Consider the following 18,756-nt stretch of genomic DNA (forward strand, 5'->3'; position numbering starts at 1 on the left):
TGGAGGGTGCACTAGGCCAACATTGTTGGTCGTGGCGAAGACCGATGGAGAATACATCAATTGGCACGATTGAGCATGGTGGAGATTGTTGGAGAATACATTGGCCAACGTGGTTGGGGCATGGCGAAGACTGATGGAGAATGGCAAAGAGCACATCAAACAACATGACCAAACATGGCGGAGATCGATGGAGTACGCACTAGCCAACATAATCGAGCATGGTGGAGAATGATGGATAATGACAGAGAATGTATCGATCGACATAGCGAGAGATCGATTAATAACGATGCTTGATCTGCTCTAACAAGGAGGAGGGTTGATTATCTCAAACAATCATAATATGCTCTAATAAATTGGTGCTAGAAGAGGGCCAATCATGTCTCAAGGAAACTTTATTATCCCTGATCGACTAAATCCTGAATGGAATCCTCAAAACAGATCTAATTCGATAGCTCTAATTGTTCCAATGTCGAACCTCGCCAATCTCGATGATCCCAATCCAACCTGAGGTGTCTGATCGGCTTGAACCCACCACCTCAAATACTCGAGCTAAATCTTTTCGGTTGATTCTTTCAAGACTCAGACTTTCCTTCGACCCCATCTACAGTAAAATCCAACTCAACCCACTATAATTATACCAATCAAAGTTTTTAATACCCTACTAATCCAACAAGTACCGAAATAGTCCAGTTTGTAGTCCCCTTACCTTTCCGAACTTTCCCAAGTTATACAGCAACCACCGCCTACCTCCACCATAAAGTACAATCCCCTCCTTAGTCCAAGTGCTAATGTCAAGTTTTCCTACTAATCCATTGCTTATTCAACCAAACTCCCAATTGAAGTTTGAGATCAACTTAATAAAATAAATTGATAATTAAAAGATATTTGAAGGGAGACAAAATAAGAAAAACAGTGGAAGTGGAATCATACATGTAATAACCTTTCATCAAAAACATCGAGGAACCGATCCTCTAAGGCTTTCGACTCCTATCACTTGATGTGTACGAAGGAAAATATAATATTTTGAAACAACTTTCATGTCTCAAATAATGTTATTCGGACATACTACCTTACTAATTTATGGAACTTTCTCAATAATCTTAAGTGAAGTTGCACACGAGTGATTTGCCAAGCTCTTCTCAAAGTCAATTTCCTCCTTTAGGGTGCTGGATAAGGAGTTCAAACTTAATTTTATCACTTATCAGCTCCCTAAGAAGCCAACTACCTTGCTCCTGGCCATTAGGCAAGAGGAGGAGAAATGCTTGAAGAGTTATGCAAGATGATTCAATGATGAGGTTCACTTAGTTGTTGATCCAATACCATCTGGTCTTATCATCTCATATATTAGTATGCTTCAGCCCTCATGGTTCTTCTACAAAGTTATAACTCCGCTTTTAACCATATTTTTAAATCTCTGACAAGAAGCAAACTATCATATAGTAATTGAATCTATAATTGCTGAAAAGTAAAAGGTTGAACTGAGAAGGATGAAAAAAAGAAGAAAGACCTCGACAAGAAATCCCTATAAAAAGGTTACAAAATGATAGAACAAAGAGTGACCGCATAGCCCCTTGATGGGATTTCACCTCACTTTACACCTCCCACATGGATGTATTTATTCAAATCTAAGAAAAAGGACTCTGCAAACATGACGCCCTATGAAAACACCCGAGCTAAAAGGAATATGACTAAATATTATCGTTTCCATCAAGACCACCGACACAATACTGAAGATTGTTCCTCCTTAAAGAGTTAATCCAAAGGGGTATAACAAGCTAAAAGGAGGGTCAATGTTGGGGGATGTCATCTGGGTTGGTGAGAACTTTCAAAAGTTAAAAGCCTTTTAAAAAATAAGGGTAGAGGGGAAAGTGGAGTCTCGCCTCCAGTGCGTCTGTGCTTGTGTAGAGCATGTGACGTGACACATATAACTGATCACCCAATCGAGCAGGCATTAGCTTGAACTCAACTAGAATGTGGTAGACCCTCTAAATAATCTTCAAGTCGGAGGTCAACACCATAGAGTCCAAATCAAAAAACTCCGCTATTGGGGATGGAACCACACTGCATGATGTGTTTGCCTTGGAGGGGGCAACTAACGTCGACAAAACCGATTCGGCTTTATCCAAAGATAAACTTTTTGTCATTCACACCAAGGATGATAGATAGAATTAGTGAGATATCTAGGTTCAAGTTATTGAAAGAGGAGAAGGATGACATCTCGAATATTGAATCTGTTGGAGGAGAAAGTCCAAGTTGATTATTAAGAGTGTATGAGTTGAAGGTAGAAGTGAAGAGCAATAATGGTCGAAGGCCGCTATTTATAGGGCTCGAGAGTGATGGTTCTACTTCCCATTCGCTTGTTTGCCTCTCGAAGCACAACAAAGGTGGTGGGGCATGTGAGTCCATCGAAGCACTCTAGGACACATGGCATGATCCACCCGATATAGTGGTCATTTGGATCATCGTGAAGATTGTGCCAAATCCACTACAATCTTCGTCGGGGGCACACGACATGTGATAAACTTGCTATATCAAATTTGTCAATACGCGAGTACGATACATGCCCATTTGTCAGATCATGTCGGATCTACTCGAATTTTCCCACCTATTGAAGGAAGAGATGTGCATGCCACACTTGCTTTCTCGATCATGTTGGTGGATGTGTTCTTCGTCAGTCTCCACCACTCCCAATTGTGTCAACTGATGCATTCTCCATCGTTCTTCATCAGTCTTTGCCACACCCAGCCATGTCAGTCAATGCGTTCTTCATCGTTGTTCGTCGATCTCCACTACTTCTCGTTATGTTAGCCAGTGTGTTCTCTATCATTCTCCATCGTCTCCACCACACCTAGTTGTGTTGGTCATTGTGTTCTCCATTGTTTTTCGTCGAGCTCCACCATGCTTGACTATGTTAGTCGGTGCATTCTTTGTCGTTCTTCATCAGTCTCTACCATGCATGACCATGTTAGCTAATGCATTCTTTGTTGTTCTCTGCTAGTCTTTGCTATGACCGGTAATGTTGGACTAACATATCCTCCACCTCCGATGTTGCACGTGATCACCCCAATTGTACTTCCCGACATGATTCTCTCTCAACCCATGAAATGAGGGTGCATATGATTTGGCCGAATTTATGTGGCTAACGTATCAACTCTATGAGCTAACGTGCCAACCTCATTTGGTCAACATATTAGGGAGACGTAGTCGACCAACTGACCACAATGGTCGACACTTATAGTGTGACGTGGAGGACACATCAGTTCCAGATGGCTTGTGATTTAGCAACTTCTTGCCACTTAGACCTAAAATGATCGATTGTTGAGGCCATTTGTTCGTCCTCCATGAGTGCCACATGGAGACGGTTATCAAATCTCGAGTTTGGCGTCGAGTGGTGACGGATTCGGTTGAATCTCAACACCTCCATTATTACACCAATTGTGTAATGCAACTCTATGTGATTAATTTATGATATCACTTATAATAATAATTTTTAATTAATTTATATTATTTTTACTATATTAATGAAAATATAAAACTATAAATATTGAAAAATATGAACATAAAAATAATTTAAAATAGATCAATACTATTAAAAATACTATAAATGAGCCAAATAAAATATTAAAAATAATTTAAAATAGGTGGAAAAGCTGATGAAGATAATTTGAGTATTTTTTGAATTGTGACCACAGTTAAGGATAATCAAAAGGATAGTGAAATCGTTCCACAATTAAAAGGCGGAATTGCTTTTAGAAAATTATTGACATCACTCCAAACCAAACCACCATTCTTTCGGCGTCAAACACACTTCCGACGACGGCGTCCTCCATTGCGGCGCCGAGATCTTATTTCCGCTCCTTTTTCCAACCAAAGTCTATCACCTACGCCAGTACGGCACGTGTCTCCCCGACTCCGGGACCAGGAACGCCGCTGCGGTCGCCGCGCGCGGGATGCCGATCGCCGTCCCGGACCACCCCGGCTCCGGTGCGGGCCGCGGAGCCGGTGGGACCAGCCGCTCGAGGTGGGGGCCCAACAGGCGAACGGCCATGTGGATGACGCCGTGACCGTGGCCGCCGTGGCGGGGGTGGCGGAGGGCGTAGCTGAGGCGCCGCCGCGCCGACGGCGGCCAAAGCCCGTCGACGACGTCGCACGCGGGAATCTCGCACCACCCGAGCCGCGAGGGCCCACGGAAGGGGCGCTTCGAGAGGACACTGACGTGCACCGCGGCGCCGCCCTCCTTCCCCCGCCCCCGCTCGCCGCCGCGCAGAAAGGAAGCGTCCATGGGGACGCGGAGGGTGTCGCGCCAGGTGGGGTGGTGGGCGCCGCCCTCGTCGACGCGGGTCCGGTAGATAGGCGCCAATTGTTCTCGGTTGGCGGCGGAGGAGGAGGAGAGAATGACGTAAGGGCGGAGGCGGCGGCCGGGGAGAAGAGGGGAGGAGCGATTCCTTAGCGACTCAGCGGAGAGCACGGTGACCTCCAGCGCGATCTGTTCGTCGTCGCCGTCGCCCTTCTCGGCGTACGCCATGGTAATCGCGATCGCGTTGAGAAGGACAGAGGAGGAGGAGGAGCAGATGTCGGAGAAGGCCGAGGTGGTGGGCGGATGGATCATTATACACGCGTCGGTGTTTGACTCTTCCGACTCCGTGTGGATGAGGACGTTGCGTGGAGAGAGTGAGCCACGCAGGCCGTGGGAAACGATTTACTTCCAGATTCGTTCATGCGTGTGATTGATGAAGATCTTTGATATGGGCCCGACCGACATAGGAAAAGTCCTCCGATGTGCCACGTGACCAAACACAACACTCAATACTCCCTCGACCGTGTCGTCGAATTCCAGCGGTGGAATTATTTCGGAGATCAAAACACAAGGAAGAAAACACCCAAGAAAATAAAGGAGCAAATATTATCTGAGGGTTCACTGCATCGGACCAGGTAGAGAAAGCTATCATTAGCTGCCATCATTGTTCCACGCTTTTTCCCAAGTGGGCAGACAAGTGCAGAAGCGAGTTACGTGTGGAAATCATACAGTGGATAAGAGGGACGATTAAATTAAATGAGACTAAATTAAATTAGCGAGCACGAATCTAAAAGAGATCCGTTCCAGCATCTCGTATGATCCGGAGCGATCAGCTCGCATCACGTGCGCGATCCGTCGGGTTGTCCGGCACGTTGCACGACCTTCGTATCGGCCGAGGGCAGTACACCACCCACGACCGCTGGTGGCGCTCTGGCGAGGTCGCTTCCTTCGGGTCCGGCCCCGGATCAAAAGGGTCCGGCTTCACAGCCGGCGTCGGATCCTGGTCCATCTCCTCCTCCCGCACCCGTTTCCCGACAATCGAAACCCCGAACAGCTTGGGGCTCGGCCCCGCCGGCGTCCGCGGCTCGCTCGTCCACTCCTCCACCTTGATCACCCCGTCCTCAACCGCCGCCGCGGTGTCCGCGTCCTCTTCCTCCTGCTTCTCCACCCGTGTTGCCGGCATCAGCTCCAGAATCGGCGGCGGAGCCCCCACCTCGGTCGTCCCGCCGCCGCCGCCGCTGCCGCCATCGGCCGCGTACTTGGAAACCAGGACCGCGATTTGGTTGCACACGTTCGTTATCTGGGCGAGGTCCCGGAGGAGCCGCGCATTCTCCTTCCTCAGCCTCTCGTTCTCCTCCCTCAGCTCCGTTGGGCCGCTGGATCCGGTGGTGGCCGGCGTCTGTGGGCCAGGGGAGGAGTTCGAGGAGAGGACCTGCTCCTCCCCCGAGTTCGCCGGCGACACAGCCCTATTAATCGGCACAGCCACCGCGATCGGCGCGGCTGCGGCTGCCGCCGGGTTGATCTTGCGGCGGTGGATGTCGGCAAGGAGGCGCTTTTCTCCCCTCCGAAAACAATCGTTAGCGAACTCCCATCGATCCGGCACGATCTTCCGAAACCCCTATCAAATGTCCCCAAAAAGGAAGAATCAACAAAAAGAATCCAAAATGTGCAAAGCATTTAGCGAACAAAATCGAATCTTGCGGCCGAGACCGACGTAGGTGTTGAGCTGGCGAACAAAGCTGGAGAAATTGTTGTGCTTGAAGTACTTGGGGAGGAGGTCGCGGGCGAACTCGGCGGGTCGCCACACCACGAACGTCGATCCGTCCTCGTTCCACGAGACGACGTCGTCCACCGACGGGTCGTCCACCAGCTGGTACGTCTTCGTCAGGAAGGGCGTCGGGAGCGGCCGCTGCCCCTCCGGGTGCCCCGCCGCAGCTGAAGTCGTCTCATCGGCCTTCTCCGACGCCGGAGGAAGGGGCGGAGAGCCCATCGCCGCGCGGCCACCACTCGCTCGACGAAATGGCCTCGATTTCTTCGCAAGGATGGAGGAGAGAGACACGAAGGGGTGGTAGTGGTGTCACTTGAGAGGCTGTGGAACATTCTCACATGGATAAACGTCTACTTGGACAGCGGAGGAGGTTGTGCGCATCGGGCAGGCGAAACTGGAAAGCCATCGAAGGGTGTGATGGAGCAGATCGGAAGGAAGACGATGCGTCGCATAGAAGCTTCTTATGCGCTCGTCCGTCCGGTGAACGGCAACACATGGCGGGAGAGTGCGGGAAGCTTCCACCCCCGTTCTCTTGAAGTTTCTGGACGCGTGTCAAGAAATGATGGGTGGAGCGCGAGGAACGCAGATAAGGTTTCCGGAAGTGAACGTCCCTACCGTCATCGTCATCATCTCCGCTCTTCTCTTGGTAGTATCGTTCAGGCAATGATACCAGGAATCCAAGGCGACGACCATCTTGAGCATCGATTCTTCCCTTGTATGGAACTGTATCGATAGATTGGTCAATCCAAATCGAGTCTTCACATGCCTCTCCTTGCTTTAAGAAAGCAGGTACAAAGAACGGAAGTCAAAGGCCAAAAAGCCATGCTTTTGGAGCTTCAGCTGTAAGATAAAGGTCTTCTTCAAGCTGCTTTGCCGAGCTTTACACAAGAAGCTGTGCCCATGTCGACAACGACACGAATACGCATCACGAAGCGATCAAAGAGGCCGAAAGCAAGGCAACTTTGGATGGTTTTCAGGCCTTAAAAGAAGAACATCTCGAAGAATACATTCTGAGCAACGTAGAACACATTCCTTGTTTCTTTACCTCTCCTTTTCTGGATCGTCGTGTAGCTGCAGATGATCAAACGTTGACCATGGAAGCACAAAGAAACTGACGAGCAGCTGCATGAAACGGGCCATTCCAATAGTTTTACGAACAGCATCGAAGTGAGACGCTGCATCTGACGAATAGAGGGTAATTACGACTTCAAAGCATCAACTGCAACAGACGACTCCACAATCCACTGGTCCACTGAGCATAAGAAGTCTTTGTATTGAAGACAGAACTGATTAATGTCGAATGGTTTTTTTTCCTCTCAAGAAGCCAAGTTGGTAGTGATCAATAGAAATAATATATCGTTATTGCATGAATACAGAAGTCAATCACTGTCTAACTCCACAGCTCGGGACCATCAGACTGCTCGTAATCAATATACTACGAAGGCATGTCAAAGAATGCGTTCTCTCTCATCTTAACCTCGCATCTATCTGTCTAAGCGAATGGCATTAAGAAATCAGCCTGTTGCTACGAACAGATTTATTATGAATTTACAGTCCGTGAATTTAGGTAATTATATGCCAAGGTTAACTTCAGCAAGAAGAAGATTCAAAGCTTTGATCGTGTCAAAGCAATTTAAAGTGTGTTTTCTTTTCATATGTCAACTATATCAGGCTCTTTTGATCCGTTGAGCTGATTGATATTGCATCATTAGATATTAGCTCTCTTTTCCTGTGATTTGATACGGTGGAGGTTGAAAGAATAGCTATATAGAACTATTTGGAGAGCGTTTGCAGATTCCCACCTATCACATCTCAGGTATTAGAATTCATTTCGGAGTTCATCTCAGAGCTCGGAGCAGAAGTCTCACAGCATTGAGTGCAGGAGAGGAAGAGAGGTGCGTTTGACTTGATCATCTCAGAGCTCAGACTATGCTATGGTCAAACATTTTGACCATTCTCCAGCCGTAATTTCTCGACAGGCAAGCATTTATTGGCTTAAACTACGACTTTGTCGTTCCACGTCTCTTTCTTCTATCCCTTTTCTTTACGTTTCACAGACTTGTCAGCCTCTGATTGGGAAAAGAGATGGGCCTACTGTATCATCGGGGTCCCACGAGTATATGTTTAAAAGACTTCTCCGCAGTCAACGGTCAGCCTTCGGATTCCAGTCGGCACTTCTCTAGCCGTGCGATCGTCGCCCCGCAAGCGGTGTTATTGCATCACATTCGTGAGATCGATGAAGTCGAATGGCATATCCAAGTAGCCAAAGCTGGTCAATAGAGATTGCTACAAAGCCACAGCGTTCATGTGATCAGCTCCATCGATCAACTACGTGGAAGAACAATTACACGCCCCGATCCAGCTGCAAATGTTGTTGACCCTCCAACAATCTTCCATTTGTATGTGTATCATCTTCTTCATCGTCCTCAAACTTCTCTAGCTAGCTATCGAGAGAGAGAGAGAGAGAGAGAGAGAGAGAGAGTTGAAGGGAAGAGAATGGATGGCTTGGACAACGTACCTCCTTTCTTCCTGTGCCCGATCTCTCTTCAGGTCATGGAGGACCCTGTTACCATCTCCACCGGCGTTTCCTACGACCGCGCTAGCATCGACCGATGGCTCACCGTGTACGAGCACCACACATGCCCGGTAACCAACCAGCATCTCACTGATCTGACACTCACCCCAAACGCCACCCTCCTCCGCCTCATCCAGTCCTGGGCTGCCTGCTCCACCGGATGCGTTGCTGCTGCGGTTGCCGCGACGAAGCCTGGATTCGACGTGTCGGAGATACTCGGCGATCTTGGTGACCCTGCGGCTCGTGCCGACGGCAAGGCGAAGGCTCTAAATACGATCAGGTCACTGGTATTAGATGACGACGGCAACGCGGCGCACATGGAGAAAGCCGGCGTGACTTCTCTCGTCGCATCTCTGATTGCCAGGTGCGAGCCATCGGAAGCTTTGAGGAACCTTGTTGACCCGGTGGTGCTGATCGACGAAGCCACCAGCGTGCTGCACCTCCTGAAACCATCGCCTGAGACCCTCAGAGAGGTTTCGGAGCGCCGAAACGGTGAGCTCATTGCAAATCTGGCTTCACTGCTGCAACGCGGTTCGCACCAGGCAAGAGTTCATGCAGCGCTTCTCCTCCGGTCCATCTACGAGGTCGTCGGTGACAACCTCAAGGCAAGGATACCTGTGGATCTGATCGAGGGGGTGGTGGAGATACTGAAGGACCAGAACGCAGACCGAGCAACGACCATGGCTCTACTGGCCATCATGATCGAGGTGCTGCCTCATGGTAAGAACAGGCTAAAGGCGGTGCAGGCCGGAGCAGTGGCGGTGACAGTGGAGCTACTGGTGGAGGAGAGCGTGGACAGGCGGAAGTGCGAGGCCATGCTGTACCTGTTGGAGCTGATGTGCGGGAGGGCGGAGGGGAGGGCGGAGCTGGTGGGGCACCCAGCGGGGGTGGCGGCGGTGGTGGCGAAGCTTCTGAGCTTGTCGAGCGGGGTGACGGCGAGGGCGGTGATGGTGCTGGGGTTGGTGTGCAGGTACTGCGGCGGGGTGATGGAGGAGATGTTGCAGGTGGGGGGAGTGGCCAAGCTCTTTATGCTGGTGCAGGTGGAAGGCAACAGGAGGAGCAGGGAGATGGCCAAGGGCATCTTGGGGAATCACATCAAGGCATGGAGCAAGTCGCCTTGCTTTCCTTCTCATTGCTTGCCTTGACAAGGGTAAGAAGCTTCAACCATGTTCACACGATCCCTCTTCTTTCCTCCCTCATCTCTTCCATGCTTTTGTTTGGTTTTAAGGTTGAGATCAAAGGCTGGAAGATGAGAGCTCTAAAGGCACAAAACAGTGGTCAGATGCAACAATTATTGGTTTGATGTATAATTTGTGTGCTTAAGATTTGTAAGGTTGATTATTTGAATGGTAAAAATTTATGATTTGAATATATGTATTAAAAGTCCTTATTATTTTAACCAATATATAAACTTCTGAGTTAAATGTAACTCTTTTTTTTTCTTTATAAAAATAAAACAATGTTTATAATTCTTGAAGAAATGCAATGGTGATGAGAACTTTTTCTTTGGACCAATACATATATTCTGAATTTATGAGTGATCAACACCACCATAAAAAAAAAGAGAGGCAAAATCAAAGAAAATATTGATTGGGAAATGATTAGTTTGTTTAGTTAGGCGCATTCAAGATGGGATTTTTCAAGTTGGGCTCACTAACAAATTAATGTTTATTTTTTGGCAAATGAAAATATAGATTGGGAAAATTACAAAGGAATCGAATTCCTCTCTCCAAATTATAAGTTGATTTTCTGATATAAATTTATATTTATTTATAATTCATTTGATTTTTCATTTCCTCTCTCCAAATTTATTTTTGAAAGAACAATTATGTTGGACTACAAGAGAGGCAAAAGTTAAAATTTAAGACATAATTGGCGTCGCCCGGACTCGAACCGGAGACCTTCAGTGTGTTAGACTGACGTGATAACCAACTACACCACGACACCGTAATGTTCTATTGAAATTAACTAATTTTATTTATATGGATTGATCATTCTAAGATATCAATATGGAGTTGAGACATTAAATTGTCGTTCTTGTTGTTTTTATTATTATTGGACTCGAAATAAGCATTATTGGGATCAAAAGAGGAAAACCACCGCCGCTCTAGACTTTGATCTCAGGTCTCAGTTGGAGCGCTGGTTTTGTTTGGTTGGAAGGACGCGCTGTCGGTGGGCGAGGGATTCGGGATATTGTAAGGGCGGAGCTTGGCGTTGGTCCACCCAATGATGATGAGCGCCCTCTTGTTCGACACGCTGCGGGCGGCGTACCTTGGGCTGCCGGTGGCGGTTGGGCCGGACCATCCGGGGTAGATGTCGGAGCGCCGCCACCAGCTTTTTCTCCGGTGACAGCGAAGATTCAGAAGCTCACCGGGGTGCTTGTCATCGTTCTTTCCGAGGGTTTTGGTTGATCTTTGTGGGAGAGGTCGGATTTCTTGTTCTCCTTGGCATAGTTTGGGGGATGTTAGGAGCGGAAGGCTTTGCAGAAGGGTTCTTACAGGGAGCGGCACTTCAACTCGGAGTCCATACTACTGGCATTCGAGGTGTTGGAGGCGATGGGAGTCCATGCTCTTCCCCGGACCCCGTTTGTTCGCTGGTGCTGGTTTGTTCTTCTTCCCTGCTTACATTTTGTTGTTGCCTGGATTGCTGATCGACACTCTAACTGCACTCCCGTCATGGAGTTTGTGACGTTCAAAGAAATCAATGAATGTTGTACACACTCACTCATCTGACCAAAAACGAAGCTCGTGATCAACTTTAGCTTCCAAGTATTGGGAAGTGACCAGAGTTAAGCCCTGTTCTAAACCCATTTTCCAAATCCAGGGCTCACTTGGATTCCCAGGAGTGAGATCGACAGATCATTTTCTCACACCAGATTATGCAAATTGCACCATATGGAAGTGTAACCAAGGTAATAGTTTCACAGAGAAAGATTTCCAAGAACTTGAGGCAATGGTCACATGCAATCGGATGGATCTAACCTCTTCTTGAAATACACAACTTGCACACACTCCCTTTCTGAAACAAATCAATACACCAAGCACTACACTTAGATTTAATGGATTTGTTGTTATAATATCGGTGTTAAACCTGAAACTCCCCACGGATGGCCAGTGGTCCAAGGAAACGAAAGAATTAATTACATTTTTCATGTGCTCCCCTCTCTCATGGGTAGGACTAACAAAGAATAGAGTTATTTTTGTATCACTTCGCTTGCCTTATTTTTAATTTGAATTCCACTTTATTTAATGGCAATAGTTTAAATCTAGTAATTTTATTTTTTTACATGTTGTTGTGGAATGTGAGGAGGGTTTAATTTCATTTTATAGAACAAAGAAATAGTTGTAGCACTTTTGGTATATCGGGCACCTCGTTTTTAAACTTTAGTTTCAATGTTGTAATGCTTATCAGTTTGGCGTTTTGCTAGTTACCCCTGATTTTGAGTAATTATGTCAAGATTAAAAAGATAGCAGTGGAAATAGTAGTGCAAACTGACATCAGTTTTCTTGGATGCATAATATTTTCAAAAAAATGCAGCGTTCCAAATGTCGCTATCTGTAATATTGATGCTCCTAAATTCTGGATATATGTTATAGCTTATAGGTGTGACTGGACTTGAAAAATGAAAAATAAGATTGTTGTTCCTTTTTTTTTCCCTTGGCCCAAGTGATGTTCGAATGGATTTCTAGGCTTCCATAGATGAAATTCATATTCTTACACATGAGTATATATGTTCATGTGTGAGTATAGGCTCAGTGTTAAGATGATTGTTTAGCACTCAGTCACTAATGCAAATGCTCATGACAGGAACCTAGTCACCTCATGCAACAACCCATCAAGAAGACCCACACTTTCTTCTCTTCAAAAGTTGAACAACAGTCCAGCCATGGACATGTGATTCGGATGTCTAACTGCGCTGGTGTCTGCTCTGAGTCGATCTATCTGGTAACCTTCTCCTGTCTTTGAGTTTGAGATCAGTTTTTGCAGTGAATAGGACTTACTGCACTCCTGTTTGTCAAATACACTCCAAAAACCAAGAACTACCATGTCAATCGACATGCATTGCCACCATAATTTATGTTTCCGACGTGGTCAATCACTGCCACCGCCACTGTCCTCCGTTCATCCTCATAGGAGAAAGGTGATGTGTGACAAAAAAGGTTATCAGAATATCATATTCCGGTCTCCTATCAATTATACTGGCTGTAGGGAATGAAGGTTGAATTCATGAATTATCATAAGAGAATGTACATTGTTATAATAAATGAGTAATTCAGAATGCTAAATGCAAATAATTCTTCTTGTATTCCTGCAAACAACTTGTGTAACTCTTATCAAGAAGTGCATGAATGGCTGATAACAAGCAGTAAGTGCAAATTTGAAGTTGACCTCCTTAATTGACCACATGATCGTATTACTATGCCATATTTGTTGACTGTGAAAAAAGGTTTTGATGTTTTTTTTCTGCATTACCTGAATGGAAATTACAATAGATTTCATAGGTTATAATCACCTCCATCACACACACACAATAAGACTCTCAAGGAAAATCGAGTCAACATCATTGATCTGTCCACTTCTTGTGCTTGCTGTCAAAAAATGATGTTAATTTCCTGTACTGCCTGCAATATTAAATCGTGATGATGAGGTGTTGATTGTGTTCGACGCAAGATGTTGATTCCTTAGGTAGTTGGTATTTCTTAAAAGTGATTTTGTCTATCCTAGATTACTGGAAGTATTAACACATCTTCTTTACATTATATTTTGGCCCCTTTAGTACCTCACACTTAAAACTACCCTTTTGCAGGTCCTACTTTTATGTTATTTAAGCTGTCTTTATGTGAATCATATGGACTTGACTATGATTTGTGAAAATTGGCAAAGAACTGATACTGTAACAAAGTAGCTATTGTGTTTATATGAATTCTTATCCAGGATATCCTTTGAAAAGAATATTACTCGGAGGCAGTACTAGACTCTTGGTGTCTACTATATTTTGGTTACTTTGTAATAAACATTGAGCTGCAGGATGCCTTGGTGTGTTCTTTGTGATCATTCTTAGTGGTATTAGTCATCATCCTTAATGCGCAGGACTGGATGGACTTTCGAGGATGATGACTCAATGGAGTTCAGAAATTGGATGTGGTTTTTGGTAGCAGTTGACCAAGCTTGCCCGGAATGCAGAAGTGATCAGGAATGAGTCAGATTTCTTAGTGGGTGTTAGATGGACTTTATAAATTAAGCTAATAAATTGGAGTTCTTTGATCTAAATTGTGCAAGCATCTGATCGAAATGCATTTTTCTTACACATCTGAAACTTGTCTATTTGAGCATCATCTCTAGCAAATTGCAGATCGAGGTATGTTTGGTTGAATCAAATGCTTGCTTAATCACACTAATCAAATGTGTACTACATGTCACTCTATTTGTAGCAGATGTACAAATTGCAATAGATCGACAGAAGATTCGTAGCAGCATGTTGATTGCTTGAAGAGAACAAAAACAGTGTTCCAACTCCTTTTTGTTCCTTCTGCGGCTTGGGTGGATTCATTCACTGAGAGGCCAAAACTCCCACCACGGTGAGTTGCTACAGGACGTCTGGGCTGCGGCCCGGCCGGTGGCGGAATGAAGTTGTTTCTCGGCCGACGAAGGCACGGAGGAGGTTGCCGGTTGTACGGCGCGCGGGCCTGGTTCGTCCTCGCAGAGGTAGCTCAACGTATTGTCGTCGTCGTCGTCTTCTTCTTCTTCTTCTTCTTCTTCTGTGCAACCTGCGAACTCGAGATCCGGTTCTTCTTTTAGTGACGGCCTTGGCCACTCTTTCTCTTTGCTCGCAGCATCTCGATCGTTCTTCTCCGTCTTATCAAGCAGTTCCGTCAGCCCCTGCCGCTGCGTGGAATTCGAGAGAGGGCCACTAAGCAGCATGGAAAAGGAGGAGGGTATAGATGTGGTGGCTGTACCTGCTTGAGGAGGAGCTGCTTCTCCTTGTTGAGCGAGTCGAAGCGGGAGAGCAGTGCGTCGTAGTCGGCTCGAAGGGCGCGGTACTCCCTGTCGAGCTGCTTCGACTTCCACCGCGCCCGCTTGTTCTGGAACCATATGCCCACTTGGCGGGGCTGCAGGCCGAGCTCCCGCGCCAGCTGCTGCTTCTGTCGGGCCTCCAGCTTCGTCTGCGCCTCGAACGTGGACTCCAGCGATCTGATCTGCTCCTCGCTGAACCTCCTCGTCCTGTCACCTTTGCTGCTCTTGCTGCAGCACTCTCCTTCCTCCTCTCCTCCACACCGCTCCTCGCTTTCCCCCATCTCTCTCTCTCTCTCACTCTCTCTCTCTGCCAAATGCGGCGGCCAAGTGAAAGTTTTGTAGAAGGGCGTGGAGACAAACTGGTCCGCGGGAGGGCATTACACCTGTTGGGCGATGGGGACGACGGTGGGCTTGCATGACCGTCGTGGTGATTTCTCGATGGGACAACCGAGCCAATGGCAGCCGCTGTCGTGGATAAATTAGCTTCTAAACATCTCTCTCTTTCACTCCCACTTCTTGGCGCTTTGGAGCATCCCCTCCCCTCCACGCCTCAGGAATTCCCCGTTCATCTCACTTCCCTCGATCTCGATAGCTCATGTGATTTGTTTAAATCGATCTTTTAACATAAGAACGGTGAGATGTAGGGTTTTCACCTTCTTGATGTTCATATATAAAGGTTATAGGAGTCTCGTAAGTTCTGGTGAGTGTAGAGAAGGGATGGGAGGATGGTTTGCTGATAAGGACAAAGTGGGACATCGGATGGATTAGGAGAGCAACAGCAGAAGGTGACGGGTGTGGCTCACCTGTGCAGGCCGAGACAGCCGTCGGGTTGTTGGGGTCCTTCTGTTGGTTGGCAGATGTGGGTCCCAGCACTACAGGAGGTCGGCAAGCGTGCTAGAGAACCCACGGGATCAGGCACCGAAATGGGGGGTGTGTGTGTGTGTGGATGTGGGGCTCGGGGCCAGCTGGCAGGCGGTGGGTGTGTTCTAGTAGCGGGACGTGTCGGCCGATGTGTGGGCCGACGTGGCGGTAGCGGCTGGGCGTCCACCGTCCACGCCTCGTTCGTTTGATGTCCAACTCATTTTTTTATGTTCGGTTTCGGATCCGGATCCTGATAGTTGTTTTCTGGGAGGTAAAAGGAGTAAGTCCATGGGATCAACGTTGCTGTCCGCGGTCACCCGCGCGTAGGTGGGGCGATCACCTCGTGTGTTCCGTGTTTGCTTTCATCCATCCATCACACACGGCCCGTAGTCTCGATGGCGGTTAGCATCGACCTGCGTGGCGTGGGTCCCTGTGGGACCCGGACCCGTCTGAAACCCCGGGTTGGTTGGGCCAAACGACGGGGACGCGTCACCAACTCCACCACGTCAGTATCATCGTCTGACGTCGTTACAGCCCCAGGAACTATCGCGAGCCGGGTCGTGCTTGCATTCGTTCCCTCGAGTGTCTCGTAACATGGCGTCCTGTCAATAATACCATCACTTCTTCTTCTTCTTCTTCTTCTTGTGAACAGTGTCGGAGTTGGCTGTTGTGATTCGTCGGCATTTGGCTCATCCGTCGTCGTCGTCGTCGTCTTCTTCTTTGTATCGCAATTGCGTGCCAGCTTCGGCTGGCTTCGTTCCCTTCTCCACGAAGCCTTTCACCTATTTTTTGGAGTTCTTTTTGGGTCCAAACGCAAATGACTGGGTCTTATTTGATGCACTATTATCTAATCCTCCACTCTTTCGTTTGAGCATGAAGAGTCAATAGCCATGACTCGAGAACAGTATGCTGCTAAGAAAGGAAAACAGGACATCAACTTCACACATAAGCACTCTCGCATTGTTTGACATGTGAAATCCAACCCAAATGTATCATGCAATCGTTTGGGTCACACATAAAAATGAAGGGCAGTCTAAGGACTAATCCCACATAACTAAAAAAATAAAATCAATCGGATTTAATATAATAGCATATAGAGGAGAATATAACTTTTAGATTGTGTTGGTGTTTTTTAGATAAGCTTGTAATCTAAAATTTCAGGACACCTTAGCATTCATTGCATATCACAAAATATCATATTCCATTAACATCCTCACCAATATATATGTATATATACAATATTAGAAACGTATTTATATGTGAGTGGGAGATCAGAACAAGAGTAAGAAATAGTTTTATATTACTAGTTAGATTAATAACTTAGTAGTTTAATATTGCAGATCGAACTGATGTTGTTCGATCTCATTTACATTGATCTTAACTTATTTGATATAACTTTAACTCTTATAATTTACAATCTCAATATGACATAAAAAAACAAGATTGATAGATAAAAGTTTGAGTCAATGAAATAAAAAGAAAAAAAGAAGAAGAAAAAAGCTAGATGACTCGAGTTGATTGCAGTCAAGTGAGCCATGTAATAGGTCCAACTGCAACTTAATTTTTCTTTACAATAAGGAGTCTATCAATCCACAAACAAATAGAGAAAATATCATGAAAATATTCGTATAATTTTACATTGATAAGAATGTAATTTAAATTTTTGGATCGAATTGATGTCTAATTTCATATATGTTAACTCCGACTAGTATAATTCATCCCTTTGTAAATAAATTCTCATCACAGAATGGATTAAAATGATTATGAATATTAATATTAGCTTCATCAACAAAGGAGAAAACCAGCTTAGCAGTTGACAATTGGAAGCTTCAAATGCAGGAAAATCTAAGCTCATGTCCAGCAATTTTAACCACCACTTCCAAGAAGACACACATACAAATGAGAAGAGCATAATGTACAAAATGCAGCAGCTGGTGAGAAGAAGAAGAAGAAGAAGAAGATAAAAATGTGATGGGCAGTGTGACCATGAAGTTTGAAGTGGATTTAGGATCTACAAGTGCAAGAACAAGAAACATCTGCTGACATGTGGTTGGAAATTAGACCCTATGTTTACACAGCATTGTCTGACACTTCCATATGCTTTCATTAATTTGGTTGGATTGGTAGTATCAAGTAAAAATCTCTTCATGTTGAATTCCCTGCAGTGGAGGAAACTGAGCACAGTCAAACCCAAAGGTCATCAACCAAGAGAGATCCAGAGAGATTGTGTACCTTCCTTGGAGATCATGAAGCATACAATTTGATCACCAGCCAATGCAATGGTAACTCCTGACCATGCCGATTGCAGAAAGACCTGTAGGGTATTTATAGGTTGCACGCTGATGAACTTTCTCAGACTCAATTACAAGCATCAGAAGAGAAGGTCTAAAAGACTCCATTAACAGCAAACAAACAAGTCAAAAAGCACAGGTAAGGCTTGAAGAAGACTATCTACTTCAGCAAATTAACAAGAAGACTAAGCATGCAGATCTGCAAGGAAAAAGAAAGAGTCGTATATAATCCCCCCATCAGCTCATCAAGAGCAGGAACGTAGAGGCAGAACCAAGTCCGACACCGAAGAAATGGAAGCTCTGACTGGGGGGAATGAAGCCTGGTCCGAGACCTTCACATGGATCTGCGAAAGAAACGATCGATGATGGCCTCGAGCCAGACAACATTCCCCTCAAAGATTAAAAGCTTCCTTTTCCTCCTCCTCCTCCTCCTCCTCCGTTTCATGACTGTCTCCTTTGCTCGACTTCCCTCGTCTTGTATCCTCTTCTCCCCCAAGACTTCCTGCTTCTTTCAAGGGGGATCGATCGGAGGGATGACATGAGATAGGAGGCCATGATGAAGGAAATGATTACTGAGGAAGTGCTCGAAGGCTACAGGGAATAGTGGGGTGCAGTGAAGAAGATAGAAGCAGCAGCAGCATAAAGAGAGAGAGAGAGAGAGAGAGAAAGAGGTGTCTGTGGAAATGGACGTAATAAAAGACAAGACAGAGCGGCAGGCACCCATCCTACAGCTGGGCTGTCCTGAGAGGTGACCACGAATGCTTGCACCCTTCCTTCTTCCTCTCTCTCTCTCTCTCTCTATTGACTCTTCACCTCTTTTTCTCCACCCCTCTGCACGTGATATGGGTGGTTGGCTTGCCATTCTCCCCGAGTTAATCGTCACCGCCGTGGCTTCGGAATCGCTGCTGCGTGATCATGAGCGCTTCCAAGGCAAAAATGAGAGCTAGCA

General features: G+C 46.3%; 3 protein-coding genes, 2 long non-coding RNA genes and 1 other non-coding gene across 6 annotated transcripts; 2 read left to right on the plus strand and 4 right to left on the minus strand.

Annotated features, from left to right (window-relative positions):
- Nucleotides 1-4,933: 4,933 nt before the first annotated feature.
- LOC135598534 (heat stress transcription factor B-2b-like) lies at nucleotides 4,934-6,710 on the minus strand. Its single transcript, XM_065092489.1, has 2 exons — nucleotides 6,012-6,710; nucleotides 4,934-5,915 (listed from the first exon to the last, which is right to left on the minus strand). The coding sequence occupies exons 1-2, from the start codon at nucleotides 6,285-6,287 to the stop codon at nucleotides 5,127-5,129; spliced, it is 1,065 nt and encodes a 354-aa protein (XP_064948561.1). The 5' UTR covers nucleotides 6,288-6,710; the 3' UTR covers nucleotides 4,934-5,126.
- Nucleotides 6,711-7,933: 1,223 nt separating this feature from the next.
- LOC135585983 (E3 ubiquitin-protein ligase PUB23-like) lies at nucleotides 7,934-10,048 on the plus strand. The gene is made up of 2 exons (XM_018825617.2): nucleotides 7,934-9,790; nucleotides 9,869-10,048. The coding sequence occupies exon 1, from the start codon at nucleotides 8,562-8,564 to the stop codon at nucleotides 9,783-9,785; it is 1,224 nt and encodes a 407-aa protein (XP_018681162.2). The 5' UTR covers nucleotides 7,934-8,561; the 3' UTR covers nucleotides 9,786-9,790; nucleotides 9,869-10,048.
- Nucleotides 10,049-10,513: 465 nt separating this feature from the next.
- On the minus strand, nucleotides 10,514-10,587 carry TRNAV-AAC (transfer RNA valine (anticodon AAC)). Its single transcript has one exon. It is a non-coding gene; the product is annotated as a tRNA-Val (tRNA).
- Nucleotides 10,588-10,672: 85 nt separating this feature from the next.
- Nucleotides 10,673-13,901, plus strand: LOC108952752 (uncharacterized). Its single transcript, XR_010481585.1, has 3 exons — nucleotides 10,673-11,242; nucleotides 12,448-12,585; nucleotides 13,732-13,901. It is a non-coding gene; the product is annotated as an uncharacterized LOC108952752 (long non-coding RNA).
- A 103-nt stretch (nucleotides 13,902-14,004) lies between these two features.
- On the minus strand, nucleotides 14,005-15,259 carry LOC103984255 (homeobox-leucine zipper protein HOX6). The gene is made up of 2 exons (XM_009401720.3): nucleotides 14,598-15,259; nucleotides 14,005-14,526 (listed from the first exon to the last, which is right to left on the minus strand). Exons 1-2 carry the CDS (start codon nucleotides 14,934-14,936, stop codon nucleotides 14,188-14,190), a joined length of 678 nt encoding a protein of 225 aa, XP_009399995.2. The 5' UTR covers nucleotides 14,937-15,259; the 3' UTR covers nucleotides 14,005-14,187.
- A 2,098-nt stretch (nucleotides 15,260-17,357) lies between these two features.
- On the minus strand, nucleotides 17,358-17,896 carry LOC135598029 (uncharacterized). The gene is made up of 2 exons (XR_010481475.1): nucleotides 17,749-17,896; nucleotides 17,358-17,675 (listed from the first exon to the last, which is right to left on the minus strand). It is a non-coding gene; the product is annotated as an uncharacterized LOC135598029 (long non-coding RNA).
- Nucleotides 17,897-18,756: the final 860 nt, after the last annotated feature.

Source organism: Musa acuminata, chromosome BXJ2-1 (assembly GCF_036884655.1).
Source record: "Musa acuminata AAA Group cultivar baxijiao chromosome BXJ2-1, Cavendish_Baxijiao_AAA, whole genome shotgun sequence".
Classification (NCBI taxonomy): domain Eukaryota; kingdom Viridiplantae; phylum Streptophyta; class Magnoliopsida; order Zingiberales; family Musaceae; genus Musa; species Musa acuminata.